The sequence below is a fragment of the Uloborus diversus genome, chromosome 10 (genome assembly GCF_026930045.1).
Source record: "Uloborus diversus isolate 005 chromosome 10, Udiv.v.3.1, whole genome shotgun sequence".
In the NCBI taxonomy this organism is placed as follows: Eukaryota; Metazoa; Arthropoda; class Arachnida; order Araneae; family Uloboridae; genus Uloborus; species Uloborus diversus.
The window spans coordinates 46,016,141-46,033,204 of NC_072740.1; the positions used below are offsets into that span (position 1 = coordinate 46,016,141).

The 17,064-nt window shown below is 32.1% G+C and overlaps 1 protein-coding gene across 1 annotated transcript in view; it reads right to left on the minus strand.

The window, feature by feature from the left end:
• Positions 1-6,625: 6,625 nt before the first annotated feature.
• Positions 6,626-17,064, minus strand: part of LOC129231230 (FERM, ARHGEF and pleckstrin domain-containing protein 2-like) — a 180,488-nt gene continuing 170,049 nt past the window's right edge. Inside the window, exons 24-25 of the mRNA XM_054865494.1 lie at positions 12,873-13,024; positions 6,626-10,339 (exon numbers count right to left, since the gene is read on the minus strand). Of these exons, the coding sequence (XP_054721469.1) occupies positions 10,300-10,339; positions 12,873-13,024 (192 nt within the window). The 3' untranslated portion in view covers positions 6,626-10,299. The remainder of the gene's footprint in view (positions 10,340-12,872; positions 13,025-17,064) is intronic.

Below are 17,064 nucleotides of genomic sequence, written 5' to 3' on the forward strand. Positions count from 1 at the left end.
TGTCAACTACTGGTGGTTTTACCTTACCCTGTTTTCTAAACAGTTTTTAATTTACTTGGGAATTCGTGTTTTGGAAAAGGACATTTCCCAGTTCCCCTCTTTGGATCCGCTTTTGCAATTCTCTCCTCGCTTTTCACCATACCTTTCTCAAAGTTCAATTTCTATAAAACAGAGAATTTTCCTGCAATCTGTTCTAAAGGTTTTTAGGTACACATGAGATTTCTTTTTTTTTTGGGGGGGGGGGGACTTTCCTCCAGGTTCCCCTCGGTGGATCCGCTTCTGCAATTATCAAATCGGTTTTCCTGAAGCCTTTCGTCAAGTTCTAAAAAACAGTGAAAAAATTCCTGTACGTTGTTTTCTGAACAGTTTTAGGATCACTTTGGATTTTTTCTTTTTCTTTTTTTTCTTTTTGAGGGGAAAGGAGAACATGCCCCAGATCTCCTAATTGGATCCGCTTTTGCAATTCTCTCTTCGCTTTTTCTTGCGCCTTTCTTCTAGTTCAAGCTCTATAAAACAGAATTTTCCTGCTCTCTCTTCTAAAACTTTTTAAAAAGGTACACATGAGATTTTGGGGGAGGGAAACATTCCTCCAGTTCTCCACCGTGAATCAGCTTCCGCCATTGTCTAATCTTTTTTCCTGGAGCCTTTCGTCAAGCTCAAAAAACCCAAAAAAAAAAAAAAAAAAAAATCCCGTACCTTGTTTTCTGAACAGTTTTAGGATTACTCTTTTTTTTTTTTTTTGAGAGAGAGAGAGAGAGGAGAACATTCCCCAGTTCCTCTCCTTGGATCCGCTTTTGCAGTTCTCTCTTCGCTTTTCTTCAAGTTTAAGTTTTATAAAACAGAAGAATTTTGCTGTACTCTGTTGTGAAAATGTTTAGGTACACACGAGATTTTGAGGGGAGGGGAACATTCCCCCACGGATCCGCTATCCGCCTCTGCTATTGTCTGATCGTTTTTCCTGAAGCCTATTTTCAAGTTCAAGTAATATAAAACAATATCTTCCTGCTCTCTGTTCTAAAACCTTTTAGGGACACATGATATGTTAAGGGGAGGGGAACATTCCTCCAGTTCCCCTCCGTGGATCCGCTTCTGCTATTTTCTAATCTCTTTTCCTGGAGCTTTTCTTCAAGTTAAAGTAAGAGTCAAGTTAAAGTATAAAGTAGAGGAATTTTCCTGCACTCTGTTGTAAAATTTTTTAGGTAATTATGAGATGGGGGGGGGGGGCATTCCCTCAGTTCCCTTCCGTGGATCTGCTTCTGCTGTTGTCTAATTGCTTCTCCTGATGCCTTAGTTCATGTTCTGAAAAACGGAAAAAAAAAATTCCGTACTCCTGTTTTCTGTACTGTTTTAGGTACACTTACGATTGTTTTTGAGACGGGGGGGGGGGGGGGGCATTGCCACAGTTCTCCTATTTGAATCTGCTTTTGCAATTCTCTCCTCGCTTTTCCTGGCACCTTTCTTGAAGTTCAAGTTTTAAAAAACGGAAGAATTGTGCTGTATTCTGTTCTGAAAAATTTTAGGTACATTTGGGATTTTGGAGGGGGAACGTTCCCCCAGTTCCCCTCCCGTGGATCCGCGCCTGAAGTAATAGCTTGTGTCTTGCTAGTGTCAACTGTTAAAATACAGTTAGCTTTAAACATACTGGATAAAAGGTAATTAAGAACGTTAGCAATATCCCTCTTGTTTAAATTAAATTTCTATGGTCTTCAACCAGTGGCTCAATTTGACTATTTCGAGCTTTCCCAGAATTAGCATAAGCAAAAAAAAACCTTTTAGGATCCCTGCCACTGTTATCTGCTAGCCTTTGCTCCAATTCCCTTTTCTGAATCCGTATCCAATACTTAATACGACGCCTTGCCTTACAATACTGGAGCCTATCAGCACTATGACCAGTTTCTTTGAACTGACGAAAAGCGGCTTGCTTTAGAGCTTCTTTAATCTCCCTGGAGAACCATAAGGGCTAAATTTTAGCACTAACAAATTTTCTCCTAAATGGAGCATAATTTCCAACTTTTTTTGCTAGTTTTTCCTTTAATTCCGTCCACTGCAGATCTACGACGCTATTTTCCAATCCTGAAGAAAAACCTCTTTCAAGCTCTGCCTATGTGCAACAAAATCAGTGTTTCTGAATTTAGGCACAAACCTAAAATTTTCATCTTTGTACAATTCAAATTTAATCCAAAACCTAATACTGTTATAATCACTATTTCCCATATGATCCCCCTACACACACAACCCCTGAACAGAACTTCCTACATCACAAAAACTAGATCCAAAATTGCATCCTCTCGAATTCCATGAGTTACAACTTGATCTAAGAAACAGTCACCAATTACTTTTCAAAATTCCTCTTCTCTGCCATTACCAGGATAAAAAATATTCCAATAAATACCCGGAAAATTGAAATCCCCCATTATGATGACGGATCCCTTACTGGACATGTCACTAATAATGCGATACATCTGCTCATCTTGTCCCTGGTTTGAACTAGGTGACCTATAAATGTTTCCAAAGATCCAAAGCAGTATTTTTTGACCTTATTACTCATCAACTCCAGTCAAACCATATCAATATCAGTTGGTTCATCATTTATGAGGTTCATCATTGCAAATAAAAGTGTCTCTAATATAAAATGAAACACCATCACCTCTTTTGCCTACTCTATCTTGTCGTAAAAAATCATACCCAGCAATACATAATAAATCTGCATCAAATTCAGTCGCTTACATCTCTGTAATTCCAATGACATCCAACTTCTCATTGATAATTTTGCTTTTCAATTCTTCCATCTTGTTCCTACAGGGTGGCGACAGGAACTGTGAAAAAAAGTTCCCTGACTTTTCCCTGATTAAGTTCACCAAATTTCCCTGATTTACGTTACCAATGATAATGGTTTCCTTTCTTTGCTCCACTTGAAATCCATTGTATGTTTGTATAAAATGCAGTATTTTAAACGTTTAAGTTGTGTAAAGTTGTTTAACTAAAGATATATTTTAAAAAGATGCTACTTTTTTAATAAAATGGTTTTAAAAAAATAAATCAAGTCAATTGTTTTGGGAAAAAAAACCCTACAAAACAGTATATTTTCTACATGGAAAGATTATAGAAAATTTTTAAAAAAAGAAAAAAAATACTTTACTTCCAGTGGTTTACTTCTAGAAACCACGTAGCATAAGAATTTTAAGAAACTATTAAAATTACTCTTAAAAACATATGTATATTTATGATAGAACTAAAAAGTAATTAATATTATTTTGAACTAAGTTTTCAAACATTATAATAATTGTTGCAAGAATAACAAGTAATAGTGAAAGAACAGAAGTAATGTTGTTATTCTTATATAACTAATTGACATATTTATGCAAAACAGATGATGATTTGACATCCATTCATAGGGAGCTTTTCTCTACTCAAGAACATAGGTTTTAATGAATGAATACAGCATTTTAACAATAAAAAAATAAAGATATTTGCTTAAGTACACAAGTTACCTCTATTTCAAATGATTTCAGTATGTAATGAAAAAACCTTAGATTGCTTTGGTAACAAACAACTTTGAAAAGCAAGGAAAATAAAGAAAAGAAAAGCAATTAATCAATTTCAAAATATATAAAAGAAGAATACAACTTGGTTATAAAATGAAAGAATCGCTAAAGTCAGAAGAAAACCTTTATAATCTGCGGTGACAACAAATAGTATAATGGCAAAAAACAAAGTTTTTTTATTGAAAGTTCAATTTTAGCAATTAAATTAAAAACGCAAAGATGTAATAACTTTTAAACTTTTATAGTATTAATTCAAAAACCAAAGAATTCTTCTTGAAATCGTGATTACAGTACGCTAATTACTTCGAGACAATGGAATAAAGGCAAAGGAGCTAAGGCATTAATGAAGGCTCTTTGCCTGTACGGTTGTTTATTTTACATAGCATTGAAAGCGTAAAAGGAAATTTCAAGCTAGGTAAAATAAACAACCTAACAGACACAGAATCAATCTTAGGAAGTAAATCCTATGGTTAATAAGTAAGATTCAATACTTTGACGTTGAGGAAAAAAGATGCACAAATATGAGGCAGTGTATAATCACACCTCATTAATTTTACTGTTTTTTTTTTGACCAAAAATGCGTGGGAAATTAAAAGTACTTAATTTTGTAAAGAAAAAAATTTTTTTTTTCTTCATAAAATCAATTTTCCCTGATTTTTTTGTTATTTTTTCAAAATTCCCTGACTTTTCCCTGATTAATAAAGTTCCCTGACTTTTCCCTGATTTCCCTGATCTGTCGCCACCCTGTCCTAATACTGCGAGCATTGATATAGAAAACTTTAAGCATGCCCAAATTGCTTTTATTTAACACCCTGAAATTTCCTAAATCATGATTGTTAAATTAATGTTTTATTAGACACTTGATTTCCATTTCCAGTAATACTTAAATAATTATCCTCTCGATACCCAATCTTAAATCATGCGCCCCATTCAAACTTAATTTTTTGACTCCGAAGCCCTTAAAATTAAACCACTAACCATTTTGACCACTGTAGAGCTCAGATGCAGGCCATCCCAAGCAATCCAATCACGTTTAGTGACTCCATACATCAATGAACCCGACACTGCAATTTTCGCAAATTGATCTAAGTAACAGGTTCATGCACCCAAAAGAAACCAGTTTTTTTTATAAATACTAAATGTCTTTCTGCCCACAACAAGGCTAGAACCCAGGACCATTGTACTTGATTATTCACTGTAATCATAAACTTCATATCTGATCCTTCCCTGCAAACTGCAGCTTCAAATTACAAAATGTAATATGTTTTCCTGTCTCCTTGCACAAAGAAAGCTCAAGAATTCAGCATTACCTTGATACATTTGGGAATAATGCATTAGCAGTTGACTAATAAAGTGTTGTTAATTTTCTATATGCCATTTACTATGAACATTAAAAATAAGTAATTCTTAAACTTTTAGATTTCTCATTGTATTTACACATTTTTCAAGAGCCTAATGGGTGTATACCAAATGGTATAGATAGATAAATACCTAATAGTAGCACATGCATGTGAATCGAATACAGGCATCCCTCATATAATACTGTACTTGTACAACAGTTTCAATATTACACAGTACAAAACTTGAATTTAATACTACACGGATTTGATTTAATACAGATTTTAAAAGATAGATATTTTAACTTTGTTTTTATAAAACTGATACAAAAAATTTGTTTGCAGCTTGAAATCTTGGTTTACCCACGTAACACTAGTAACTTTTAAAATTTTATTTTTCCCATCAGTGTTCTAAGAAGAAAAAGATGAAAATTAATTTGTTTCCAATACATTGGAAAAAAATAACATTAGGATTAAATATAAGCTAAATGTGGCAAACGATAAATAAAAAAATGTAGCGGAAACAAAATATAAAATAAATTTATTAATAATTTTATATTATGTTTTGTTGCTATCCCTTAGATAAACTATTGCTACAGAAAGGCTCAGATTTTTTTCCGGATCATATGTGTTTTGTTCTTTGTATAGAAAGTTGGTAAAGTTTCTTCTAGTAGTGCATAATAGTTTTAATTTGAGGTACGTAAAAGAATTAAGATGTAACCACTTATAACAATCTAATTTTGGATCAGTGGTGCTGTTGTGTGTTTTGGTTGTCAGTTTTTAATCAAAATTTTTGCTATTATAACATGTTTACATTAAGATTTGGTTTTGATATAACACGGTACACATTGTCTTGATTCATATTATTTCAAAGTCTTGTATAACATGCTTTCGATATAACAGGAAACAGTTTTGATACAACATGATACATACTATGATGACGTTATTACTTGGTCATATTTAGTAAAATGACATGATCGATAGTTGTTCTCCGTGATCATACTCAGGTTCAGCAGAATGAAAATAAGGACATTGCTATCAATACTAAGTTTTTTTTTCATGTATCAAATCTAGATATATTAACTTTACTGAGTGTGTGTGCATGTGTGGCACTTAGCCCATTAAAAATCACTCAGACAGTCTAATAACAATGTACGGCACATTTAGAATACATAATACAATGAAATTAATGCCTTGTTTTCTTTTCCTGATGAGGCATCGATGTCCTAGCAGACTCCTTTTCCCATCTATTCTTCTCTCTTTCTCCTTCCCTGTTAATCTCTCTCATTCAAAAAATTTCCCCTGGAACCCAGACAAGTTCCTCACCATTTCACTCCCCCGCAGTGAAACAAAACGCACCAAAAGTGCCAACACACACTCATTTTCCTCTGCTCCTCCACAAGACAGGTTATCAGAATACGAAGGGAGTTCAATCAGCAGGCCAAACATATGTAAAAGTAAAAATGTAATGTAGGCAATTTCACTGACCTTATTTATATTATGAACATGGTTAATTAGTTTAAAAATAATTTAAAAAAATTATAAAAAAGTCTTGTATTAGCAAGGCTTTGTTTCAATACTATACAGTAAGAATTAACTGTTATACGAGGGATACCTATACATGTAACACTAACATGCAAATTTAACTTGTCATTTTGGGTACATTTCAAATCATTTGTTTAAATTCTCTAGTGTTTTCTCATAAAAGTCAAATCACAGAACACTACATCAGGCAGATTTTCAAATCAATGTAACTTTATTTTAAAATGTTAAGAGTAACATTAAAAATAAAATACACATAGCATGATATAATTTATTACACACAAAATCTAATCAACAACAGCTGCTTTGTTCAGAAAAGTTGAAGGCATATAAAGAAAGCAGCATAGTAATGAAAAATACAATTTTAAATCCAAATTCTCAACAGTTAATGTATAAGCACCATGTTTGTATAAATGCAAACAACTCTTTAGGACAAACAAGAGAACACTATGAGATTTTCTCACAATAATAAGAATGGCATATTGTTGAGAAAAATGGAGATTCTCGTATATTGAGATTATTGTAGCAGTTGTTCTAAAAAAATGAGATTCATTCATAAACATAAAGGACACAAAAAAGTTAAAAAAGATTCCATGCACTGATAATCAAGTGCAATATTGCAACAATTGACCTTTTCATTTGTCAAATAATACAGTTCTCATGCAACACAAAAAATAGTAATAATAAATAATATAAATCAACAAAAATGTATTACATATCTTTAGTTGTTTGCATAATGAACATTGAAACATGCTATATAAACTTTGTATAAACTCTCTAATGTGTTACCATACATACAAGTTATTTTGAAAGTCTGAGAACAGTACTACATTTGATCATTACATTTCATGTAATAATTTCCTAAAAAAAGGGTATCAACAGAAGAACTTTCTGTATTGTCCTTTTTTCTTTTTAAGGCTTATATTCTTGTAATTGCTGACACAGGATATTGCTACCTGATTTTACATCAATGAGGATACAAGTTGATTTATGGGGAAATAAAAGTTCATAGATCATAAAATTAACACTGATTATGATTTGCCAATGAAAATTCAAGTAGAATATTTTAAACCTTACATGGTATCAATACTAACATAAGAGTTTAAGTTATAAAAACTGATTCAATATTTATTGTAAAGTATACACTAAGAATACTAAAGGTAGAAGAATTGTTTTACAGATAGAAAGATGTAATATAGTTTACTATGATGTCATGCAACATAACTTTACTTCTAAAATTCTGATATGTACGAGACAACATACAGATGAAGCTGAGCATTCTTAGGTACATAATATAAAAATGAGATTCATATCAAACAATAAAAAAAGAAACAAAAGTAAAACATTGTTTTGTCAACAAGTAGTATCTAGAATATCAAACTCCTAAATAATATATATATATGTATACTTTATCCAGCATTCGGTTGAATTTACATCAGCTACTTACAAAAACTCATATGCCGAAACTGAAAGCATGTTGCTAATAGAAAAATATTTTCTTGTATAACTTTAGATGCACAAGAAAGTAAATATTTGAATGTACACAGTTTTAATACATAAATTTTTCTAGCACTTTGAACAATGAACACAATTATAACAGACACCCTGTCAGTTCCAATGCATAATTAACTCTAAATAAAAAAAAAGTTCAAAATTTGAAAATACAAGGAGAATTTTAAAAAAGTGCCACGCTGTTTATAAAAATTGCATGATTAACATTACCATATCTTAACAAACAAATTCATCATTATGAATTAAAATACAAATGGAATACACAATATCTTGATTACGAATATAAATACTGGTTATTTTTCATAACTCAGTAATCAGACACAAAACATTATTTTTCCCCCTTAAATTAATAGATTTGCTTCAAATATGTAAATGATTCATTTGGCTCAATTACATCTGCATCTACACATTTTAACTTGAGCTATTAATGAAAACTTACATCAACAGACTTTTTATATGATTTTTTTTAACTTTCACAAAAGAAGATTATTGTGATAAGAATTTATTTGTTAAATACAAAATAAGGACTCTGACACTTAGCCCAAGAACAGTTACAAAAGTAATTTCACTTTCAGCCACCAATGAAAATTAATAAAAACTTAAAAACTGGTAAAGGGGAAGAAGATAAAATTAAAATAAAAATTGCTGTATTAACTGCAGAAAAGGTATTAAAATCAGTTTATACATGCAGATTTAAGCCAACTACATCTGCTGTTTCACCTTTCAAAAGTATTCATTTGTTTGGTAAAAAGGTATGGTAAAGCAACAAAACAGAAAATTTTATCTAATTTATAGCATGAAACATGTTCAAATGAAATTCTGTAAAGACCTAGTTTTATTTTGATGAAATGAAAAAGGTGCATGAAAGGAATACCTAAATCAAAACTCCTTGTATTCAAAACTCATATTATAAAAAAGTTTCTCTAGTCCTACTACTAGTTTTTTAAATATATAGTACAAACAGGTACTTAGATTTTTCACGCATGCCTAATAGAGGTAAGGTCTTCTTTATATTCCTGAAGAAAAATACATTTTTAAAAAACATTTTCTGTATGTATGCTGATAACTTTGAAAGAGTTCTTCATTCAAATATCATGAAAGACTAAATATGATTTTCTTTGAGCACAGTCTCTCAACATCTCTTTTGATTATGTCACATTTGCATAACAGTTTTAATTTGTACCTACAAAAGTCAAAAGTTGACAGCCTAAATCATCTACTAACAACTAACTGCAGACAAATTTGGCTGACAACTACATGGATGCAGATTGGCAGTTAATGGCTTTATACTCATAGTAACTTTTCATACAGTGGATGCTATTTTCAAAAATTAACAAGGAAGTGAAAATATTAAAACTGCGATCTTGCACTGAAAATATTGCTTAAAAATATTAAATTGAAGTAGATATGAATACACATGTTAGTTTGCCTCTTTTCACTTTTTCATTTCACAAGTAGGTTTTCATGCAATCAATCACACATATGTACATGTTTTGTTAACTTAAGAATAAAAGTAATTATGTATATAAATTTACAAGCATCTTGTTTGGTTCAGAGAAAAGTTAAATTGAAACTAGATGCCAGAAACCTTCATAAAAAGAAAGTGATTCACTAACATTGCTAATTACTTTCTGAATTAAAAAGGATAATACAGAAACAATATATTGTTGAGAACAGAAAAATTGCTGGAAATTTTAAGAAAATGTTTTAATTAATTTATTTTTATGAAGTAAGAAAATATTTATATTTTTTAATGATGAAAAAAATAGATAATTTTATATTATAACATAAGCACCCAAATCAACAGATGGAAAATTGATTAAAAGATAAACAAAAATGTTAAAGTATTTTAAAAACATTGATTTAAAATGCATAGGGAGTCATAATACTGCACCCTAATTATTAACAGTTTGTACTCAACATGGAATTTTATGAGTCAGCATTCATGTTCAAAGGGATCTCTTAAATGCATATGTTTGAAATAGATGAATAAAATTCAGAAAAAGCTTTAAAACAAAATTAAAAAGGTGATGCATGTATGTATGATATATATCTTTGCACGATAAAACAACCATACAGAAATGTAAAGAACAAGAAAATATTTTCAAAAGAAATTCTAAAAATCATCCCAAAAATTATACTTCATAAATCATCAACATAATGATTATTTTGAAACAACATTAAAAAACTATTACTGAAAAATTATGATACATTAATAACATAAATGTTTACAAAAAATTATAAAACAGTGCATTTAATGGAAAAGGTTTTGCCTTGGAATATTTTAAGAACCACTCGTGAGACGGAATTATTTTGTTCATTCTCTCTCTCTCTCTGTCTTTCAAACATGACAACTTTATAACTTAAAACTTAAGGGTTGCACTCTTTATCACATCCACCCACCTATAAAAATTGAAATGAATTCTTATTATTACTATTATAAAAATTATTTACAAATATATCGTTTAAACTAATTTATTGCAAATAAATACAGTAGAGGAAAGTCATTTTCAAAATCTATAACTTAATACTCTTAATTGGAAATCTTAAATCAAGACAATTTAAAATACATCTTTATTTGTGTCCAGATTACAAAAAAGAAGAGAAGGAAAAGTAAAAGCTAATAAATAACCAATAGCTTTTACCTTGCTAGTGTGTCTAACAAAGTTAACACGTTTGGGACAAATGACACAAGTTTGTGTCAGCAGCAGCTGCTCCTTGAATCCAGACAATGCTTCCCTGCATTACGGCGAATACTATGCAGCCATCCAAACGACACTAGTTTGCATTTTGGTTTTGGAATGAAATGTTTACTATCAGACACAGTGTTATTTATCCAAGTTCCGTCTCAAACATTAGTATTTCTCTCTCTGGCGTCAGAATGGGGTCTTCAAATGTCTGTGATTTATTGGAATTCGTGAAAGAAACTATAAACGTGTGCTAGCACCCGAAAAGATAAGCGCATACTATTTTTGAAGTGGATGTTTCTAGTTTCAATTCCATTTTAAAATGGGATTTCATGGGAGATATTCTAGCAAGGGGTTTTACTTATAGATTCATTTGTGTAGCCATGGTGAACACGTTTTCTTTCCAAGGAGGTAATACCTAAATTTATGACTGATCCATCTATGGATCCTTCGGGCGACAGTGAAACAACTATAAATTATTGGAGTTTTTCATACAGTAGTTACTTTCCTAAATCATACGCTGAAAGAAGGCAAGGAACTTTGATGGAGATGTGTCGTTGCTCAAAGCACAATAAACGATTTAACACTACCTATGAGTGTAAAATGCGCAATGATCTGTGCTTTAAAAATTTTCATTACTTCTTTAAAATATTAATTGTTACAATATTCTTCTGCATTTCATAATATTAAGCACAAATATTTTTCCTGTTTTGTTCAAAATATATTGTTTAATTTTGGTACTTTTAGTTATAGTAAAAAACAATATATTTTGTATTTTTATTGTTAACTATCAATTATTTTCATAAATTCTTTTTGTTATGATTGAAATAAGGATATGTTTTATCATATATTGAAAATGGTTTCATTTCAACATTAAGTGCACATTTTATCAATGATTATACGGTTCACGGGGGGGGGGGGGGGGATTTTCTATAAAACATCTCGTCCATCCCGCTGCATTTAATACAAAATAAAATGCAAAAAAACTTTTGCAACTTGTCCAGTAAATGTAGCAGCGAGAGTCTAAAGCTGCTATTTCTACTGGACAAGCTGGAAATATATTTTTTTTTACATTTTACTTCGGCATAATGCAGGGTTGTCCTGTTTCCTCAGATTTACTCTTACAAAAAGAAAAATAGACAATATTCTTAAGTCAATAAGGAATTAATAATGTTGTAAAAACTGTTTTTAACAGATACTGAATAGCATTTTTTCACAAATGATAACTTATGTTGATTGGTTAAAATTTTTTGATGTCATGGATTTGGTAGCTACTGAAATAAACCAATTTGTAATCAATTTTTAACTAATTTTGATTATGTAATGTTTTAACCGAATGATTAATGAACGCAAGTTCTAATGTTAGCAGATAAAATTATTTCACCTCCCGTTTTAATTTTTCTAACATCTGGTAGATGAGAATTGAAGTAAAATTTAAAACTTGTTTTTAAATTCTATGAAGGCCATAATAACACTTTAAAAATACTTTTTGCTTATTCCAATTAGTTCTTGTTCAGTTCAATTAGCTGTATATTGAGCTATTTCCATTGGAGGGGGGGGAGGTATTGAAATCCTGATCTCGAGACATTTTCAAATATGGCCCGTTGGCCAACAAGTTTTTCCGTACTGATTTTACTGACCTGCCTTTTGAAAGCATGAAAATGTTTTCCCAACATTTCTGATTAGTCACTCAGTCATTTTACTGGGCTGACATTTTAAGCTGATGCATTTTGTATGAATAACGTCTTGCTTTCAATTTTTCTAGCTTCATTGTGACTGCTACTTGTATCCTGATGCTGAAACTATTTGGTATTTAAAAAAAATGGGTTTTTTAGAACCTCAAAACATCTACATGAAACATACTTAGCACTTTGTATATCACTATTACATTTAACTTCTATATAGTTGTGAATATACACAACTGATGGACATATTTGCACATGAGTCAAATTTTGGAACCAAGTAGTTCCTACCATCCACTTATAAATTACTTGGTGTGTTTTGAACTTATTCTGTTATAATGGCATGTGTTTATTCATTTTAAATCAATAAGTATTTTATTCAATAACTATAGCAAAGGAGAATACAAGGGTAAAAAAAAAGACACTTTACAAATTAATGAATAGAAAAAGAGGAAATTGACAATCATTGTTTGAAAAAAAAAGTAGTGCTCATAAATTCAATTCAACTTTTACTAGGGTAGAAATTAACCAAATAAACTATAAATATAAAACCCTATTTAATCTCACCTTTCGAATGTATATTCACTTTCAGCTCTAAAGAAATATATATGATTTTTGAACTGCAGTTTGAACACATAGTCTTTGTTTATGTTATCTTGAGGGCTTGGCAAGGTTACAGAATAACCTAGTAATGGAAGGCTAGCAAGTGGAAAATCATCCTGAAATAGTAATTGTTTTTAAATCAAATTCTGTGCATAAAAATCATATAAATTATAGACATTTTTCCATGATGGTCACTGATAAAGCTTACTGATTTTTCACAACTTTTCCAAGTTTTAAAGCAAATTTTCTCCGGTTTTTCTAGACAAAACTAACATTATTTTCTAGTATCAAAAAATATGTTTGGTTTATAATACATATATATATGTTTAAGAAATGAACAGTAACTTTTTTCATGAAAATGCTTAAATTAAAATATGAGTTTCAGTAAAAAATTACAACTTCATTTGGAGCCAGCAACTGAAAAAGTCTTGCTAAATTAAATGGAAAGTAAAAGTGCTGATGGGTACAGTGGTACAACCCCTCCCTAAAAGGAATAGATGGGTCATTCTTCAAAAAATGTAACTTTTCTGTTACATGCCTTTTACAGTAAAAACTTTAAGGAACAATTCATTTATTAATGTTTTTTAATTTCATCAAAAATATACCAATTTAAACCTGCCAACCAGTTTTTAATAATAATTTTTATTTTAATAAATTTTTAGTTCACAGCATGTGAACTCTCACCTCCCTGGCATGTCCCACATCTGGTGTGAGTGTTTATATTGCTTAATAACTTGTTTAATTAAAACGATATATTTATTTATTCCTTATTTCTTTCATGAGTATCTCAAATACTAATTGTTTAAGTCTGTTTATTTTTTTAATATTGTGTTTTAGTTCGTTTTAGTAGCATAAGGAATTATGTCACACAGTAAATTTTCACCTCCCTACCCAAACACAAAATGTGACTTCTCATTAACAGGTGGTAGTAATGACATCACATTTTAATTCCCATGTTCCAGGTGCAACCCTTGGTGATTTTAATAAAGAAGTTCTGAGATTTTTTTTGAAAAACAAGATAGATTTTATTTTAAAAACCAAGTGTAGTTGTTGGGAATTCTCAACTCTGTGAACCTGAATTTCAGGGATGTAAATTAATGCAAAAAAAGAAGTGCGCATATTTTCATATACAAATACAAAAGTGACGACTAGCAACAGACTCTGGGCCCAGTTAGGCTGGTCCTAGTGAATTTACAATCCCCAGTGAAGCTCAATGGCCCTCTTAAAACTATTTACTCCCTTGCTCATTACCATCTCTCCTGGTAAGTTGTTCCAAGGTTCCACTACCCTGCTAAAATAATAATTTGTCCTAATATCCATGTTGGCCTGAGATTTAAATAGCTTAAAACAATGACCCCTTGTCCTGTTTTCAGTGCTAAACTTTAGCCCCATAACATCTTTCCTTTTAATAAATTTAAACAACTGAATCATGTCCCCTCGGTCTCTTCTTTGCTCAAGACTGTACACTTTTAGCATTCTAAGCCTGGAATCTAAATGAGAAAGTCCATTTACTAGCCTTGCAGCCCGCCTTTGAACCCTTTCCAATACATTAATATCTTTCATAATTAAGATAAGGGACTAAAACTGAACAGCATACTCCAAATGAGGTCTTATCACACTTCTATATAAGGGCAGAAGAACTTCTTTAGATTCGTTTGAAATAGATCTATTGATAAACCCAAGCATTTTATTGGCCTTGTTACTAGCTATCTGCACTGTTGACTAAGCTTTAAATCTTGAGTTATTAAGATGCCCGGATAAGTAACTTATTCTGCCTGACTAATGACTGAACCTTGCAAATAAAAACTTGTACACTTATTTCCATGCCTTAAATGTAGCAATTGACATTTCCCAACATTAACAGCCATACACGATTTATCAGAACACTCCGTAATTTGATCTAGATCCCCTTGCAGGCCCTAACACTGATCCCTGAGGAACCCCGTTTAAAACCTCACTCCATTTAGTATAATTTCCCCTTGAAATGAAATAAGGGGGGCTCAACCGAACCAAGCACTGCGACCAGATGTCTATTGTACTAGTCTCCAAACAGAAATCTTAAAGCAGACCAGTAGCTGAAGTAGAATTCAGCAAACACCTAATAGGAATATCATGAATCTTGCATGGCTCAATGGCTCAAGCAAATGATGACCAAGGTGTTCAAATCTATAGGCAGAAAACACTTCACAATCACACAGGGTGTGAGTAATAGTTTCCTTTTGAAAGAGGTAACTTCTGCAAATAGGATCAAACACATGGCACCCATTATAGCAAGGTGCCACTTTAAGGTGTAAAGTCCAGTAAGAAGGCCAAAAGCCTTCCTAATACTATTTTTGTTAAGAAGCCTATTGTATTTTTGGCATGCAATTCACAGAGAAAATCAGGTCTGTCCTCCTTAGAAAGATAAGCTGAATACGTTCAATGTCATCACGAGACTCCCCGACTGGATGTATTCTCTCAACTTAAACATATGCACTGTATGAGCATAGGACTGTGGTTGACTAGACCTTATTCATTAAGATGCAGCAGTTGTGCAGGGGAAGGAGGTGAAACCTCTGATGGATGATATTTGGTTTCTCCTACCCTCTCTGGAATGGCTGACCCAGTGGCTTTCGCCTTCTGTAACAGCCTCCCCTCTCCTGCCTGTGCCTGTTGCATTTTTGTGCATAAATGAGAACCCCCTGCCTCCCTACTGCAATGTCGGTGGGTTGCAGATTAGCTCCCTCACCAGTCAGTGGGTTGCAGACCTGCACCCTTCACCTCCTCCAGCAGCAAGGTTGCTGGTTCTCTCCTTCAAGTCAGTATCCAGCTCCAACGGAGCTGGGAACTGGGCGGTGGTAAAGGGTCAAAATCCGCACAACCACCCTGTACGGGTGCAAGGCAAATTACAATGAGGTTTTGTTCGGTTCCTCGAGGGGATCGTTAAGACATCATACAACCCAGATGCCATCCATCCATCAGCACGGTGCCTCACACTTAAGATTGGGTAAAAATTTTACTCGCCTTTTATGACACGCATGGACTATGTTAGGACTATTCTGCTCCGGTCACCACACGAAGATAATTTCTCCATACAACTACCTTGTTTCCTTCCAGTCAGCCAGTTTTTTCAAATGAAAATTTTCCCTCCTATTCCTATACCAGCTAATTTGCTAAGTAGAGCAACATGCGCTACCTTGTCGAAAGCTTTTTGAAAATCAATGTAAACAACATCTACAGGCTTCTTATTGTCTAAAGCCATGGTAACTTTGCCGTAGAAATGTAATAAATTAGTTGCACAAGATTTACGTTTCCTGAAACCATACTGAAAACTAGTCACTACATTATTAGTCTCTAAAAAATTTACTATCCTAATTTTTATCAATGTTTCAAAAATTTTGCAAACCACCGAAGTTAGACTCACAGGTCTATAATTTCCCATACTCCTTTAGACCTTTTCTTGAAGAGCGGTGTAATGTTAGACAGCTGCCAATCCTCTGGCACTGTCCTCCTGTTATAAGAAGCGTTGAAAATATTTACAATTACATCTGCTAATTCCTCTGCACATTCAACTAAAATTTTTGGATAAATATTATCTGGTCCTGGAGCCTTAGTCTCTTTAATTTTTTTCAAATGAAGTAAAATGTCATCCCTGGAAAATACAAAGTCCTTAAGCTGTACTGTAGCTTGTGTCTTGCTGGTGTCAACTGTTGAGATACAGTTGTTAAAAACACTCGAAAAACAGTTATTAAGAACATTAGCAATATCAGTATTGCATTATATGCATAACATGTGCACATTGCAGCAATGTCGAAAAAAAATCTTTCCCTGAAAAACGTACCCATTAGGCCTATGTTAATGGAAAATTCATCACCTCCGTGATAAACCTTATAAAGTCATTATTTCTGAGGCGGGAATAAATGATGGAGGGGAGGACACATATCAATTTTAGACAGTCTACTAAAATTATAAATTACCAGTGTATTCTCAAATTTAATAATTTGGAAATATATTAATACTATATTATTTTTCAACACAAATTTGAACTAAAGGGATAACTAAAATTTAGGCTGTACTTTAATTAAGAGAGCTTAATATTAAATTCAGACTAACCATTAAAATAGCTCATTATTTGCACAGTTAACAAAACTATGTCTTCAATCTTAATTTGGTATTT